This window comes from Anolis carolinensis, chromosome 3, assembly GCF_035594765.1.
Source record: "Anolis carolinensis isolate JA03-04 chromosome 3, rAnoCar3.1.pri, whole genome shotgun sequence".
Lineage (NCBI taxonomy): Eukaryota > Metazoa > Chordata > Lepidosauria > Squamata > Dactyloidae > Anolis > Anolis carolinensis.
This window is the reverse complement of record NC_085843.1, coordinates 185,351,762-185,368,957: the sequence shown is the minus strand read 5'-3', so window position 1 is coordinate 185,368,957 and position 17,196 is coordinate 185,351,762. Positions and strand designations below refer to the sequence as shown.

General features: G+C 36.5%; 1 protein-coding gene across 4 annotated transcripts in view; it reads left to right on the top strand.

Moving 5' to 3' along the window:
- The window catches only part of sec24c (SEC24 homolog C, COPII coat complex component), a 56,146-nt gene extending 41,463 nt beyond the window's left edge, over positions 1 to 14,683 (top strand). For all 4 annotated transcript variants that reach the window (XM_008114252.3, XM_003223136.4, XM_008114250.3 and 1 more), the window contains 13 exons: positions 594 to 718; positions 1,189 to 1,380; positions 2,403 to 2,496; positions 3,210 to 3,326; positions 4,486 to 4,656; positions 5,868 to 5,964; positions 6,136 to 6,281; positions 6,726 to 6,864; positions 7,751 to 7,869; positions 9,432 to 9,611; positions 10,856 to 11,047; positions 11,901 to 11,990; positions 12,551 to 14,683. In XM_008114252.3, coding sequence (XP_008112459.2) covers positions 594 to 718; positions 1,189 to 1,380; positions 2,403 to 2,496; positions 3,210 to 3,326; positions 4,486 to 4,656; positions 5,868 to 5,964; positions 6,136 to 6,281; positions 6,726 to 6,864; positions 7,751 to 7,869; positions 9,432 to 9,611; positions 10,856 to 11,047; positions 11,901 to 11,990; positions 12,551 to 12,691 — 1,803 coding nt within the window. In that variant the 3' untranslated portion in view covers positions 12,692 to 14,683. The remainder of the gene's footprint in view (positions 1 to 593; positions 719 to 1,188; positions 1,381 to 2,402; positions 2,497 to 3,209; positions 3,327 to 4,485; positions 4,657 to 5,867; positions 5,965 to 6,135; positions 6,282 to 6,725; positions 6,865 to 7,750; positions 7,870 to 9,431; positions 9,612 to 10,855; positions 11,048 to 11,900; positions 11,991 to 12,550) is intronic.
- The last annotated feature ends 2,513 nt before the right edge of the window (positions 14,684 to 17,196 follow it).

Below are 17,196 nucleotides of genomic sequence, written 5' to 3'. Positions count from 1 at the left end.
CATTTTTATCCTTAGTCCATCTGGCCATCTTCTCTTTATTTCTGACTCTTTTAAAGTGTGTACAGAAACCATTGAAAGAGTTGCTTTGTTTTCTGCATTAATATATCAGACTATATATTCTCACTCAGGACATGTCTTACCAAGCTCCTCTATAGTTATTGCCACTGTTCCAATTTAATGATGCAAGCATCTTCTATAGGTTGTTGTGGCTTATATGGTAAGGCAATAATAGAACACCTAGATCAGTGGTTCTCAACCTGTGGGTCCCCAGATGTTTTGGCCGTCAACTCCCAGAAATCCTAACAGCTGGTAAACTGGCTGGGTTTTCTGGGCGTTTCAGGCCAAAACACATGGGGACCCACAAGTTGAGAACCACTGAGCTAGATCTTTATCACAGCATGCTGCTATATTGTACAGTTCTCCAATTACCGTGATAGCTGATCACAGACATTGTCTATGACATTGATGCTATACTACTGTGATTTGCACCTGTGACCTGCATTTATTCTGGCAGTTTCAATATATGTGTTTCTTTGTTAATAACATACACATAATAGCTTTAGTAAGAGTGTCCCTCTCTTCCTCTTCCACAGAATAACAAGTATCCTAACCCTCCTGCTTACATTTTCATGATTGATGTATCATATAATGCTATAAGGAGTGGCCTGGTGAGGTTGATTTGTGAAGAGCTGAAGACTCTCTTGGACTACTTGCCGAGGTAATTGTGCTGGTGAGATTGTGGTCATGAAAAAGTGCTGTATACATAGGGAAAAAATAGACAAAATATCACATAATCCCCCACTCCTTGGGTCTGACTTATCACAGTTCAGTGTGAGGTACCTTATCAAGCTGGGTGGGAAATAGTAACAGCACTTTGACATTTCCTCACCACAGTGGAAATAGTAGAGAGGATTAGTGTTTCTTCCAGGGCAGACTTTTGACTTGTTTTACCCACTGATGATGCCACTTGGTACAGTCTGTACCCTACTAGTGACAGCATTAGGGAAAAGCTGTTTTCAATGCTTGGGAAATAAAAAGTGAATATTCACAAGGTGGCAACATTTGGCAACTGTGCTTTCTGCAAGGAATTATGATTAATTATCTGCTGATGCCACAATATTTGAATTTGCTCTGCTTGACTTTGATCTTGCCTTCCATACTTAATTTTCCATTTTGTTTTTAAAACAGAGAAGGAAACATGGAAGATTCGGCTATCCGTGTGGGCTTTGTCACCTACAACAAAGTTCTGCACTTTTATAATGTGAAGTCCTCTTTGGCGCAACCACAAATGATGGTGGTGTCAGATGTGGCAGATATGTTTGTGCCTCTGCTTGATGGTTTCCTGGTTAATGTCAATGAGTCCCGCACAGTTTTCACAAGGTAAATTGAAACTGGCAATCTAGCCATTTGATTTGAATAGTAGCAGGCACATTCTTATGCTTTCCTTTTATCCATTGTAAACCTTTAAAAAGATATATTATATGCTGAAGCACTTAAAATGTATTATACAGGGTGAGTATAAATGTATGATACAGGGTGAGTGTTTCAGCCCTGTTGTCAAAGCCCATACTGACTACGGGTGAGTATGGGTTTAGAGTCCTGTCCATCCACTTGAGCATTCTTCTAAATAGCTTTTGATTGAGCCAAGGAGTTTTAAAGGCTTAAGCTTTGAGATTTTTGTATGGTTATTGTGACCATGTGGATATGTGTATATATATATTTTGTTTAAAAATATTTTAAAAAACCACTTAGCATCACCTTCCAGTTCAATTTATCCATGGCAAAACTAAAGATTGAGTATTTGAAATTGATGTCTATACATTCTAGAAAGGAAAGCAATAGACTTCATGGAATGGGATGTGTCTAAACTGGCTCCAAAGCCGAGCGGGAAGTTGACTTAAGAGATATTACCAGCTGTAAACCCTTTACCCCAAGACAGCTTTAACTGAAGCAAGAGTGACTAACTTACAGTTTTGAATAGTGGTGCTTGTGCTGAACGTTGTGGCTCCTTTGCAAATCTCTAAAAGTAGAACACTAGTGGAAAACACAGTCGAAATACTTTCTGCCTCTGGTGAACTGTAAAGTGCAGCATTTTGAGGGTTGTATTATTTCTTCTGCCATATACATTTTTAGTTATTCTGGAAAGGGGGTGGAAATGAAATGAAAATTGTTTAAATGATAGAGAAGCAGTCTATTAACTTTTGGATATGGAATTTAAGCAGACAGAAAAGTAAATGCATGAATTAGGATCTCCTGTTCTGTTAGTGGAGAAAGGAAGCAACCCGTCCCACCCACTTACAAAGCTGTTAATAGCAGTATCTTGAATTCACGCAGTATTGGTTTCCATTTACTTGCCTCAGTGAATTTTAAACACATTGTGACCTTCATTATTTGTTTTCTAGTTTACTAGACCAGATTCCTGAAATGTTTGCTGATACAAGAGAGACAGAAACAGTGTTTGGTCCAGTGATTCAGGCTGGCATGGAAGCTTTAAAGGTTTGTTTAGTGTTTTTCATCTGTTCAAACCAGGAGATTGGACCTTAGAAGTAGATCTTAGAAGTCTGCAGCTCTTTCCCTGAAAAAAGTGTGTGGGGGCATTAGAGCAAAAAGCATTTAACAACTAGGGCTTAGAAGCAATATCACTACATTTGGGAACCTATAAAACCATCATGGCTGCAATTAATGCAAATAAATGCCTTTCAGGCTGAACTATCTACAACCGAGGGCTTACCTAGAGCTTTACCTGTTTCAAAATATTTGTAACAATAGTCTATACCAGGGCTTCTTAAACTTTTTCAACTTGCAACCCCTTTTTGCACAATACATTGTATATGAGTCTGTGATATATAAGTATATATGATACAAACATTTTTAAATATTGCATGATTAGATCAGTAGATATGGAGGACCAATTGTACCACAGCAGTACCACAGAGTAACAGCAAAATTAAACCATCCTCAGGTCAAGTGAGATTTTGTTTAAATAACTAGAAATGTATGACTTGGGAAGGGATAAAGCAAACTTTTAGATTATAATTTCTTAATGTGTTGTTATATTGTATATAATGTGTAATTGTATATAATGGTGAAATTTAATGAAAAGAAAAGAAAACAGAAGAGAACCATTAGATAGGAAGTAGCCACTGAATAAGGCAGAGCCCTCAATTGTCATTTTTGCTCCTGATATGAGAACTTCTGCTTGCTTGCAGGCAGCGGAGTGTGCAGGCAAACTCTTCATATTTCACACATCACTGCCTATTGCAGAAGCCCCAGGAAAACTGAAGAACAGAGATGATAAGAAGCTGATAAATACTGATAAAGAAAAGGTAATTTGTTCTATTGGTTTCACTTGTATTTTTTCTTAATCAGCTGGAAAAAATAAAAGAAAATTGAGGGGGGAGATGCTAATGAATTTGAATACCTGTCACTCTGTTTCCTCCTTATTGCCCTTGATTCCTTCTCATTTTCCCTTTTTTTATCTCTTTCTCACATAATTTACCCTTTTATGCTCAGTCATACTGAACACTATTACTGTATTTCCTCTTCCAAGAATTGAATGAACTCAGTACCTTGGTCTGTTATAGTTCCTGGGAGCTTAGTTCAAGAAGCAGTGTGGTTTTCATATTCTTTTAATTTCTATTCAGAGCAGGTCCCAATTCACCATAAGACCAAATTTTACTCCTTGGGAACACATATCCTGACCACATTTTTCTAGCCTGTTTTATTTCCACCAAGTGATCTTTTACTTGGCAAGAGTGCACCAAGGCCCCTTCTATACTGCCATATAATTCAGATTATCAAAGCAGGTAATCCACATTGTCTGCTTTGAACTGGATCATATGAGTCTACACTACCATATAATCCAGTTCAAGTCAGATAGTCTGTATTTTATATGGCAGTGTAGAAGGACCCTAAGAGTGATCTTGCTAAAGCAAAGCAAAACCATTTCCAATACAGTAAAGCTGTGTTTGCTGTTGTGTTCCAATAGCATTAAAACACAATTTAAAAAAATGTTTTACAGTAGTGTCACATCCCAACCTTTTTCTGTCCCTTTTGTCTGACCGCTAAACACAAATGTTACTAAAAAATCAATTGTTACATCCTTCATCAAGGATCTTGAGAGCTGGCTTACATGAGGAGCTAATCTTTGGACTGATTGATTAACTAGTACAGACTCCTGAAGCATTTTAATGTTCCAGAAAAACAAAATAATATACACAGTACTTGATTTAACTTTCATTTTTGGTCATGTGGTGAGAAACAGGCGTGCATAATTAGGTGTTTTAGAGTTCAGCTCCCAGAATTTCTGACCATTGGACAAGCTGGCTAGGGCCTCTAGCAGATGGAGGTCATAACATCTGGAGGACCACAGGTTGTGCAGACCTGCTCTAAACCTATTGTAATTTTACATGTTCTGAAACACATGTTCAGTTTTTAGCCTCATTTTGATATCTCTACATCATTTGTTTTCCCCTCTCTACCTAGACGCTATTTCAGCCTCAGACGGCATTCTACAATAACTTGGCCAAGGAGTGTGTAGCACAAGGCTGCTGTGTGGATCTCTTCCTTTTTCCTAACCAGTATCTGGATGTGTCTACCTTAGGGGTTGTTCCATATCAGACAGGTGGCTCCCTTTATAAATACACCTTTTTCCAGGTATGTTCTGGTTTAGTTTTCATGCCTGCTTGGTATAAGTCATTTTGTGGATGACATTTGCTTTACTGGTCTCAAAGGAGAAAATACGGATGTAAAGAAAAAGTGTTTTGATTGACGCAATTTGGGTTAATGTGAAAATATAGGAGTTCCTTCCAGATAAAGAAAGAACTGTTCTGCTTTGACTCACTGCCTTGCCTGGACATTTTATTTGAAGCCGTAAAGTGCATGCATTCAAGTACCAATCTACATTGGAGATAGATAGATAAATAGATAGCTATAGTACACATCCTGTTAATGCAAATGGAAATGCAATGTATCTGAAAATTACTAGCTCTTATAAGAAAATCTTGATTTAGTCAGATGAATTTCTTCTAGTTATTCAGCTCAAACTGAATGAATAGGTAGTTTTCATGTCTTTCTTAGTTTGTGATTCCCTAAGCCACATGTATCAAACTCAAGGTCCGCGGGGCAAATCCAGTCCGCTATGTCATTTTACATGGTTCTCCAGATGCTGAACTACAACTCCTGCATTCCTCATTATTAGACATGATTAGAGAATATAGGAGTTGTTGTGCAGTAACATCTGGAAGGTGAAGTTTTTCCTGTTTAGTGGGGTTTGAAAACAAGGCTTGTGAATATGATGTCTGACTTTAAAATGCCCTTTAATCTTTCCCCAATTTCAGAGCCACAAGTGCAGATGAGTTGCAATTCACATTATCTCCAGTTTACATGGAGGATAAATCAAAAGTGATGGGGGTTGTCTTTCAACAACATTTGGGAACCCAAATTGCATCAAAACTAAAGAACTATATAAGAAAATTATAGTTGACTTTCTGTATCCACTGATTCTTCATAGGGGATTCAGTGGCCCTTTAAGGCAACCATAAGGCTTATGTGGCCCTCAATAAAAATGAGTTAGACACCCCGACCCTTAGCTTTATAATTTTTTTAAATTCCTATATCAGCAAGTGACTTCCAGTTTACTAACTAGCAAGCAGATGAGAAAATCCTTCTAAGTTTGTGCATTGCACTATATTGTATAGCGGATACTCTTAAAAATCTTCAAGGACATTGGTGTGCATAGTTTGTGTATTTAACTTACTTAGATATGGTTCCTTTGTCAATTGGAGCTATAAAAAAGACTTTTGACTGGTAAGACTGACATTCATAGCTCACTGCAAGAAATCCTTTTTTCTGTTTGTTTATGGTAGGTGGAAACGGATCAAGAGCGCTTCTTAAATGATTTGCGTAGAGATGTTCAGAAAGAAGTTGGCTTTGATGCTGTGATGAGGGTACGCACAAGCACTGGTGAGTACCTACAAAAGTGTAGTGTATATGCTCTCAGTGGGTTGAGTGCATACTGAAGTATAGTCACAGTGTGTCTTTCTCCTCCCCGGTGGTGGCAGTTCTGGTCAGTTGTGACTTTCAGGCTATAAATGTGTCAAGCATTTCCTTAGTAATTGTCTTTTTGCCTCCCAGGTATTCGGGCAACAGACTTCTTTGGAGCTTTCTATATGAGCAACACAACAGACGTCGAACTGGCAGGTCTAGACTGTGACAAAACCATCACAGTAGAGTTCAAACATGATGATAAACTAAATGAAGAAAGTGGGGCACTTCTTCAGGTGAATACCATTGTAGCGTGGATAGTGGGTGAATTTTTTTTACAATTATCATCTTTTGCTTAAATACTAAACCCTTATAATATTTAATGCCATTCAAGCATGTAGTGAGTGAAATACACATTTCAGGAAAAAAAAGATTTCATCTAAACATTAGTCAGAACTTCCTGATGGTGAGAGTGGTTTGGCAGTGGAATATGCTGCCTTGGAGGGTGGTGGAGTCTCATTCTATGGAAGTTTTTAGACAGAGGCTGGATGGCCATCTTGTGGGGGTGCCATGATTGTGTTTTTCCTGCATAGCTGTAGGTTGGACTGGATAGCCCTTGGGGTCTATTCCAACTCTATTATTCTGCGTCAAACAAAAAGTGATTGGAAACATTTGAACTTGGGTTGAATTGCTTTACACAGAAACTTGTAATATATCTGCTTGGCATTTCTCTCCTGTAGTGTGCTGTATTGTATACAAGTTGTGCAGGACAGAGGCGGCTGCGTATTCATAACCTCTCCTTGAGCTGCTGCACACAGCTGGCTGATCTTTACCGAAACTGTGAGACGGACACACTTATCAACTACTTAGCCAAATTCGGTAATGGATTCCCCTTTTACAATTTCCTAGACAGGACAGCTTGAACCCCCAGAGCTGCTTTTCTAGAGACAGGCTGCAGGAAATAACTGTTTGGATTCTTCCCATGCTATGCATGTGGTTGCTTTTCAGGTTGATACAACTGAAAGGGAAGATTGCACTATAATGGGTTTATGTCTCCATAAAAACATCCTAACCAGGATAAGTAGTAAAGAAACTGATGCCTTTGTAAGATGGTTGTAAGAAGAAATAATTTGCATATGTTCCCCAAATACTTCAGCATTTAGCAAGCTGATTCTGTAAATACAAAAAGCATTTAAAAGGCATTAAATGAGCCATTCTCCATTAAAAATAAATGTATATAATCTTTCAAGTGCCAGATTTCTGAAACTACATAACCCTCATAACATCCAAATCTTATGTAAAAATCTTACAAATATTAAGTCATAATATCACTGATCCATCTATCATTTGATTAAGACAAGCAAGTTAACAAGATATTTCCCCCATTTCTTTAATAAGGACTGAGTTATAGTTGTGAAGCATATGCCTTAACTACTCAACTTCCTGAATCCAATATCTGATGTTTCTAGTCAAAGGGTCTCTAACATGGCTGGGGAGATATTGTGATCTTGGAAAACTCCTGCCAGTCAGTGGGCAATCGGGAACTAGATGGACGAACAATCTGACATGGTCCAGAATAACTCCCATTGTAGTATTCCCTTAGCAGTATAAATGGTATCAATAATATTGATTGGATCACTTGCCTTGATGATGTTTGACGTACATGTTTTAAAACAATTATTTACAGTACATTGGTACATGTAAGTTTTACCAATAAATGAGGTGTATTTGCTTGGTTTTTTTTTTTTTTTTTTGTTCATTGCAGCATATCGAGGCATTCTAAACAATCCAGTCAAGACAGTGAGAGATACTTTGATCAATCAGTGTGCCCAGATCTTGGCTTGCTATCGGAAAAACTGTGCCAGTCCCTCTTCTGCTGGACAGGTGACTATTTTGGCTTGACTGTTAGGTATAAATCCTCATGGTTCTTTTTAAAAAAACAAAAACAATAATTGGATATGCGTGTGTGTGTGTGTATAGATAGATAGATAGATAGATAGATAGATAGATAGATAGATAGATAGACAGACATATTAATGTAATCTGACCATATTTCCAGAAACACATTTTCTTGACACTGATGTTCGTAAAATATATATAGCTAAATCAGTAAGATTCTCTAACCATTGAACAGTAAAATATGATAAATGTTTATCAACCCAACTTTGATTTATAAGTACATTTTAGCAAGAGTGAAAATGTAGAATCTAATCACATTGAGCAATTCAATTCCACATTACATATTTATGATTTAAAAATAAACAATGTCTACAAATTTCAAAGAATTTTCTAATACAAAATTAATGCATTGTACTACATCCAACCAAAAAGGCTAAACAGCAAAAAGTCCAAGTTGTGATACATGAAGAGCTACCATAGGAGAAAAAAGTGTAATGAGACTGAAATGGAAGGAAAGCTATAGGTTTATTCTACAGAATTCCTTCTCCAGTATTAAAAAAACTGAGACATAAAATTAAACACATGGCTCATTGTGGTATCACTTCAGAAACTGTACATGTAACTTTTTAAACATCTTGAAGACTTTATTTTGGCTTTATAAGGGAAACAGCTATTTGTACATGCTTTGCTAATGTAGCTTTTTGTGTCTGGAACTGACATAGTTTTTACACTTCTTTTGAAGGCTGCTGATTGTAGTCCACATACTGTTTGGTTTGTATCGTGTATCACTGAACAGATCTTGCCAATAAAATACTGTGAACTGTTGCCTTCAGTTTCTGTATGTCAGAAACAATCTGAAGGCACATAGCAATGAAAATATCCTTTATCATTCATAGTATTTGCTTAATAGTTTTGGGAACATTGTGCTCTATTGTCTCATCTATAATAAGTCCTCTTTTCTCTTGAAAATAGAGACAAATGGTTTCTGATCTTTTTTATCTTAATATATATTGCTCCTATTGGATTATTTTGTATAGAACAGCAACACAGCATTTTAGCCATTTATATTAAATTTTGATATTTATTAATAGCCATTTCAGATATAGTTAGGAAGATTAATCCACTGCTAAAAGAAATTAAAACACCAGATGGTTTGACCAAGCTTAATTCTAAATAACACTGATATAATTACTTCTCTGTGCTTGTCCAGAATTGCTAGGATAGCAGTGATACTTAGACTCTTCATTTCAGATGTGTATCAAATGGCATACTGCTGACTGAATGGTATGGAACAAGAAATAGATTGTGTGCCTTGAATTAGTTTATAGTGTGTTCTGAAATGTTTTAAAATGTAGCTACATCTGATATGTAGGATAGATAATACAGTTACAGTTCTAATTAGACATGCAGTATACAAAATTATTTTCTGAAATCTTTTTTGATCTGTAGTAAATATTCATGTTAAACGTTAGTTGTAATTCTTCTGAATCTGTACAAAACTCATATAGTCTCTCATAATTTCTCGTAATCCCCCCTGATTCTTGTAGTTGATTCTTCCTGAATGCATGAAACTACTCCCTGTGTATCTCAACTGTGTTTTGAAAAGTGATGTACTCCAGCCTGGCTCTGAAGTCACTACGGATGACCGCTCCTATATCCGTCAGCTTGTCACCTCAATGGATGTGGCAGAAACAAATGTTTTCTTCTACCCTAGACTCTTACCACTGGTACGAATGTCTGTACTTGAAATGTTTTAATTGTCTAGTCATATAGTACATGAAATAAGTAAAAAATTAAATGAATCTATTGTATCTAGGTGGAAAGTTTGATACTCAAAACTTTGATGTTAGTGGTCTAGCTGTTGTTGCTCTCTTGGTTTATATTCTGCCCTACCTCGCAGGAGTCGAGGATAATTAACAATTTAAATAAAAAGTGAAATCATAAATTGCAAACACTACTTAAAACCCCAAATTACCATATTTCATTACAAAATAGTCTCACTTATTCCCTTTTTTTTAAAAAAAAGAGGGGTGTAACTATTATGTCAGGGAAAAATGTCTTGAGTGAAGCGAGTGGGTTGGTTTTGGGTGGGTGGGTGCATGAGTAAGTGGGTGGGTGTTTACAGCCGGGAAGTTAACTATTGGTAAATCAAGGGTGTGACTGTTATGCGAGGAATTTGAAAATACCGAAAACAGGACTCAAAAAAGAGGGAATATTATGCAATGGCGACTATTATGCAAAGAAATACAGTAAATACATGATAACATTCACCATGCAAATGAATAGCATAAAGCAATTAAAAAAACATTTTATAGTCAGAAAGCTTCTATGAATATTTACTTAGAAGACAATCAGATACATGTGTTGTGGTGATACAATTGTATTGTAGAGTTATTTAACATATCAAATTTGACTTTGGATACTACCTTTATTCTCTGGATTAGGATCCAATGGACTGTATCCAAATGGAACTTTTTTCAGTTCATATGTAACATGAGGGATGGGATAAAGAGGGTGGTTGTTTGTTTTTTGAATTTTTTTCTTTAAGGCTGTATCCTTAAAATGGTTGGAAAGGCTGTGGATTATGACCATGCTTTACAAAATGTCTATTTTGTTTTTGTCTTCCCAAAATAAGTGACCAGAAGTGGCATTACCTATTTTCTAGTCACCGTGTTGGGAAGAACACAGATGAAAATGGAAATATTTGGGTCAATGTAGGGACCAGGTTACCACAATTTTAATTTTAGCCAACAAGACCTGCCAAAAATTGTTTGTGCACACACCCTTGATATTTTCAAGTTGCTCTCAAATGTGGTCTTTTAATAGGGCTTAGTAAAAAGATCATTTTGTAATAGTTTCCCATTCTATCCTAATTCGTATAGAGTTCATTTGATATATGCAAAGCTGCTATCCCTGATTAAATGTGATATGGAAATATCCAATAAGGATAACTCCAGTTTTCTCTTTACAGACCAAAGTAGACTTCAACAGCGATTCCTTACCAACAGCAATCAGAAATTCTGAAGAGCGTCTCTCCAAGGGTGATATATACCTGCTAGAAAATGGACTGAATATATTCTTGTGGGTAGGAGTAAATGTTCAGCAGGGTCTGATCCAAAACCTCTTCGGAGTTTCATCATTCAGCCAGATTAACAGCTCTATGGTGAGTAGGATTAAATTATTTTATTCTTAGATCTTGTTAGATCTTCCTTTTTTATTTCCAGAGTTTTTCCTGAAAAATTTGCCATATACAGTAGAGTCTCACTTATCCAAGCCTCACTTATCCAAGTTTCTGGATTATCCAAGCCATTTTTGTAGTCAGTGTTTTCAATATATCATGATATTTTGGTGCTAAATTCGTAAATACAGTAACTACAACATAACATTACTGCGTATTGAATTACTTTTTCTGTCAAATTTGTTGTATAACATGATGTTTGGTGCTTAATTTGTAAAATCATAACCTAATTTGATGTTTAATAGGCTTTTCCTTAATCCCTCCTTATTATCCAAGATATTCGCTTATCCGAGCTTCTGCCGGCCCGTTTAGCTTGGATAAGTGAGACTCTACTGTATATTCAAGGACCAGAAAAGTAATGCTGCAGGAAGACTTTAATCCTTCAGCAATGATGTGTACGCCTCCTCTAAATGGATACTATGTTTGTATCCATTTGTATCCTATGTCCATGCACTGTAATGCCTTAACATTCTCCTTCTTGACCGTTGTGAGAAGTTCCAGTCTATCTGTTATTGCCTCCACAACTTGGGCATATTTGTGACTATTAGATAACTTAATTGACATATTATGCTTAGACATAAATGCTGATGTATTGTATTTTATGTATTGTGTGGCATGATTGTGTGCTACTTTGTAAACTGCCCCAAGTCCCTATTGGGAGATAGCAGCAGGGTATAAATAAAGATGAAGATGATGATGATTATTATTATTAGAAATAATTAAAGTGTATTTTGTTTATTAATTTAATTAAGAGATGATTATCCTTTTTTTTTTTTAGTGTGTGCTACCAATTTTGGATAATCCCTTTTCAAAGAGAGTACGATCCATCATTGAAATGTTCCAGTCTCAAAGGCCACACTATATGAAGGTAACTTATTCTTAAGACTGAAAATTATCTTTATTACATCTTATGACCCTTTTTATCAAAGAAGTTATACAAATCGGCATTTGAAAAATCTTGAAAAATGTATAGAATTTGTTTTGATGAATGGAAATAGTTGTCCTTTTTAATATACAGTAGTTCCTGACTCAGTGTTCTCAGGCTTTTTTTAAAAAAAAGTGTTGTTAAGAGCAACTTTGGGGGGTTCTGTATAGTATTTTAACTATTTTTACTGTTTTAATGTTTTAACTATTTTTAACAATTTGTACGTTTAATCCTATTTTAATAGGATTAAACATACATTTATTTTAATGCTGGAGATTTTAAATTCCATTTTTAATTGTTGTGAGCCACTTTGTGTCTCAACTACAGAGATAGAAACTGGGTGCGAATAATAATAATAATAATATAATAATAATAATAATAATAATAATAATTCCTCAGCTATGTCTTCATGGGATAACTAAACTTGAGATTCTAGTAATATTTTTACACAAAAGTCAGTCACCACCAACTGATATCTAACGAAGATTTTCTTTTACTTACAGCTCATGATTGTGAAGCAAGAAGACAAATTAGATCTGCTGTTCAAACACTTTTTGGTGGAAGATAAGAGCATGAATGGGGGGGCTTCCTATGTGGATTTTCTCTGTCACATGCACAAGGAGATTCGCCAGTTGCTGAGCTAGAGTTGGAGTTATGCTGGATTCCAGCACTGACACTTCTGTGTTCACTAATCGCCTGGTGAATGGGCCCGACTCTTTCAGAACAATATAGAAACCTGTACAATTCCATAATTTTTAATATACTGTGCGTAACAGTTTCAGTATCTCCCATGCCCTTTGAGAGAGTGAGACTTGGACAGATCAAACACATACTTAGGGTGGAGGAAATTCTTTGATTCCAGGTCTTAAGCCTGTGTCTCTCTCACTGTGCTTGGCAGGTTTTGACACCCTCTGCCTCCCACCACCCCAATTCTGTTATAAAAAATGTCTTTTGAATTCACTGTACATGATTCAGCATCAGGAGAAAAAAATGACTGCTTCTCAAAACTACACAGTGGCTGCTATATTTGCTCATGTGATAATCTAAATGAAAAGAAGCAATATAGGGAAACGTGGATGGCAGACCTTGCTGGATATAGCAAGAGAGAGATGCTGAATATAGCAAGAGAGAGATGCTGGATATAGCAAGAGAGAGATGCAGGATATAGCAGTCAAGCAACTTCTTTATATCTGGGGTGGAAGTAATATACTGTGAACAAATTACAGTGGGGTGTTTTAGAAAACATCACCTGCTCTCCAAGCCAGGGAAGCAGAGTAGACATGCCTCCACTGTAGCTGTGTTGCTATGCATATCTGCCTTGGAGTAAGTGGGTGGTATGGAGCAGGTGCTGTCTCTGGAAAAGTGTTATGAACATACATTGCCACCACCCTTTCTGGGAAACAGTATCCTTTTCCCCCTTTTGCCAGTGTCTTCTTAATTTAGTGCCTGTTGCCTCTTTCCATTTATGTGCAAGGGTTTTTCTTGGAATATTTTCTTAAGATGGTTGTGCTTTCCCTTATTTTCATTTTAGAAAGTAATGTTATATAACAAAGTGTCAAAACGACATAGGAAGACACTTGAGATGATCAGTTGGAATTGTACCCAAAAAGCACTGAGTCCTGTTGCACCATGTGAAAGGAATAGTTCATATAATATAAGATTCAAATCATGTCACGATGTTTGCTGAAGTTGAAACCCTAAGCAGTTTGAATAATTTTGACATCACATACATTAACATACAGCACGTAAAGGTTACATCCTGAGTGATTCGTATTGGCCCACCAGTATCTGATACCTGATGCTGTGCTTCAAACAAGAAGTCTATTTATGGCTGCCCTCTCCAATGATGAGCAAAAGACATTTTGCTTGAAGTAGGCAGAAAAGATGTTTGTAGCGATACAGTGATGCTTTCCAGACTTCAAGGAGTTCAAGGGCTCATCAAGTTTCAAAGAGAAACTAATTATTTTTAAAGAATGTGATGCTTATATATTCTTGCAGTGTTCAAAATGTGCAGACGGAATAAAAGCACTGGACTTGGAAACAGGAAAAGCAAGGAAAGAGATTGCTTAAGCAAATGGTGAATTAAGGATGAGTTTAGGAAAAGCATTTATTCCATCTGCCATTGAAAACTGAAATTTCAAAGTGATGTACATGACTGATTAAATAATCCAGGAGTGCGGTTTCTAATCCCATAACCTACAGTGTGTGTATGTGCGTGTGTATGTGTGTGTGTTTGTAAATATTTTCCTTCTATTGCAGCTTGTTTGTCTTTTCTCTCATGTCCCTTTCATTACATAGTAAAGGGGGGTGTTTAAGAATTATAATTGACCAGATCTCGATGGGTTTTTAGCAGTCTATTTGCAAGTGTGACTGAGCCATTCCCCAAATCCCTGGCCCAAACACATAATGCTGATCCCAACCAAAATATTCAGAGATTATATCAATAAAGAGACATGCTCTCTAAAACAAGGCTCAAGAACCAGATGTCAATACTAATTTCTAGAAATAATATAAAAGAAACGTAAGATCATAAGATTTTCTTCACTTTTTCAATTCATCTTTTAATTTGTAAAGAAATAATTATATGAAGATGTATTTTATGTCATTGGTAGTAAATAAATACTGATTATTTTTTTCCCAAGCCCTCTATTTTGGGGAGGGGGATAAACTGGTGTGCAGAAAACTCGAGTCAAGTTCAGTAATAGCAAATAAAACCCTGTATTTGCAATGATCTGAGAAAAGAGTACTATAAGGCACAAGTTTTTCTTAATCTAGGTAAACATATTTTAGCCATCAATTCTGTTAACTTTATTCCCAGATATTGTCATATTGTGAGCAAACTCTTAAAATATTTCATTATCTCTAATGACCACTCTGATCTGTTTTCGTTAATATTGGGTTTGGAATTTTCTGGATAGGTATGGGATTGAAAGGGAATTGCATATAATATTTTGGCTGATACTATTGTCTGAAAGTGAAAAGAACATTTTGTTGCTGACTCTCTGGAATGCCTCCTTGGAATTTGTAAGGTTACTTTTTCCAAAGTAGCACTTTCCAGGAATTGATAAATTACTATTTGGGGTGGTAGGATTTTAGTCCATGGTGTGGAAAGAATTGGGCTGTCCTGGAAAACTGTTATTTAATCTGCTGTTCAATTATGTATGCCATTTATTTGCATCTTTTTTCTACCACAACATATTGTCACTCACCCTTTAAACACAAGTTGTTTTCAGAGGGTGATGTAAAACTTGAAAAAGTCATATCAAAATATTTTTTAAATAACCTTTAAAATGGTATTAACTGACATTACTACTCCCCTTTACTTTTTAATTGTGAATGAGGTGGTGGTCATATTGCCTCTCAAAAGTAACCCATTTCTCTTTGGTGTTACATTATTAGCTCTCCACTACTGATGAACTGAAAAATAATTACTAACATGTATTGAAAGGGAAGTCCATGCTAGCACCATCTTGAAAAACAACTCCAGCTCTCCAGCAAGTCCTGTATTCATGAATGTTGGTTATCTCAATGGGAAGTCTTGTCTTTATGCTACAGTTGTGAAGACATCTTGTGCTGCTTGAAAAACCTATTCCTGTCTAGGTAAAAAAGCTGCCAGTCAACTCTTTCCATCTGGAGCTAAAACCATGGGGAGAACAGAGTGCCAGGAATTATGTCACTGGAGGTCGCTTTGTAACTGTTTTGAGCCACAGCTGTAGAAAGAGAAATGGAGGAGAGAGGGCGAGGACAGCAGGTTGTGCGAAAGGGCAAGAAGGCCTGTGGTAAATTGTGGTGAAAGGAACACACTACATCTATACTATAAGCTTAATGAAGTTTTTTACCACTTTAATTGCCATGGTTCAGTGCGATGGGATCATGAGAATTGCAGTTTTATAAGATCTTTAGCCTTCTCTGCCCAATAGTGCTGATGTCTCATCAAACTAAAACTCCCAAGATTCCATACTACAGGCAGTCCCCAAGTTACGAACAAGATAGGCTCTATAGGTTTGTTTTTAAGTTGAATTTGTATGTCAGAACAGGTACTTTTTTAAGTGGAACTCCAGCCAAATATATATATAACTTTTATTTTGGATAGCATAGGGGAGGGTTCACATTGGTTTTGTTGTGTCCCTGATCAGAAGATTTCACCTCATGCTCTATCCCTGTGATAATTAGATTTTGACAAAATTGGCTTGTTGTGGAAACAAGGATTGTTGATAAAGTTTCAGTTGAGACTCCTTTTCACCTTGATAACTCTTTCAGGAGTGAATTTCCCTTCCTAGGAGTAGACATCTCTCACTTCCTATTGTCTCAGTCCCGTTTTTAACTATGAGTCATTTGTAAATTGGATGTTTGTAACTCTGGAACTGCCTGTACTGACTCAGGGCAATGAAAGAGGTGTCAAACTGCATTAATTCTACAGTGTAGACTAGTCCTAAGTAGGGTTGGCCACATTGTGAGCCTCTAAAGCAGAGAAAAGGGAAGGGTGAATGTAGAAAGCCTTGTGAAAGGGATCATAGGCGTAAAGCAACTGGCTGATGGTAAAAGGTGTAGCAGAGGATGGGGAGAGGAACTGAGGGGAGAGACAGGAGGACTGCTTGAGAAAAGAACACAATTTGATGTTGCAGCAACCGGTTCTGGGGCACATTACGCGTGTTCCCAAGGCCAGAAACAGTCAAGGAACCATCGGAATATTCCCACATGAGAGCTGCAGTACTTTTATCAATCCTATTGATAAATTCCTCCTTTTTGTGCTGGAAGAAACTAACATGGCTACTTCTTGAAACGCTACCATATTTGATATAGCTAACATATGTTTTGTAAGATTTAGCCTTCTATCATCACATTCATAGTTCAAGTACTATCTTGCCACTTCTTTTTGTTTAATGTTATTATTGCAAACATTGAATCTTATGTCTATTGTCTTACCATTTTTTCTCAGCAGAAAATATTGAGAAATGTCCTTATGGTAATACCATGAATAGGGAGTCTTTTCAAAAGTCTTTTTATATTCTTCCTACTGAGTAGCAATGTTTCAGTGCTCATTTCACATTTAGATGGCACATTTCCTGAAAAATTTGTATAGTTTAGAAAAGCAGTTAAATTCTATTCAAAAAAACAAGATCTACACAAAAAAATTACAGCTTGATTA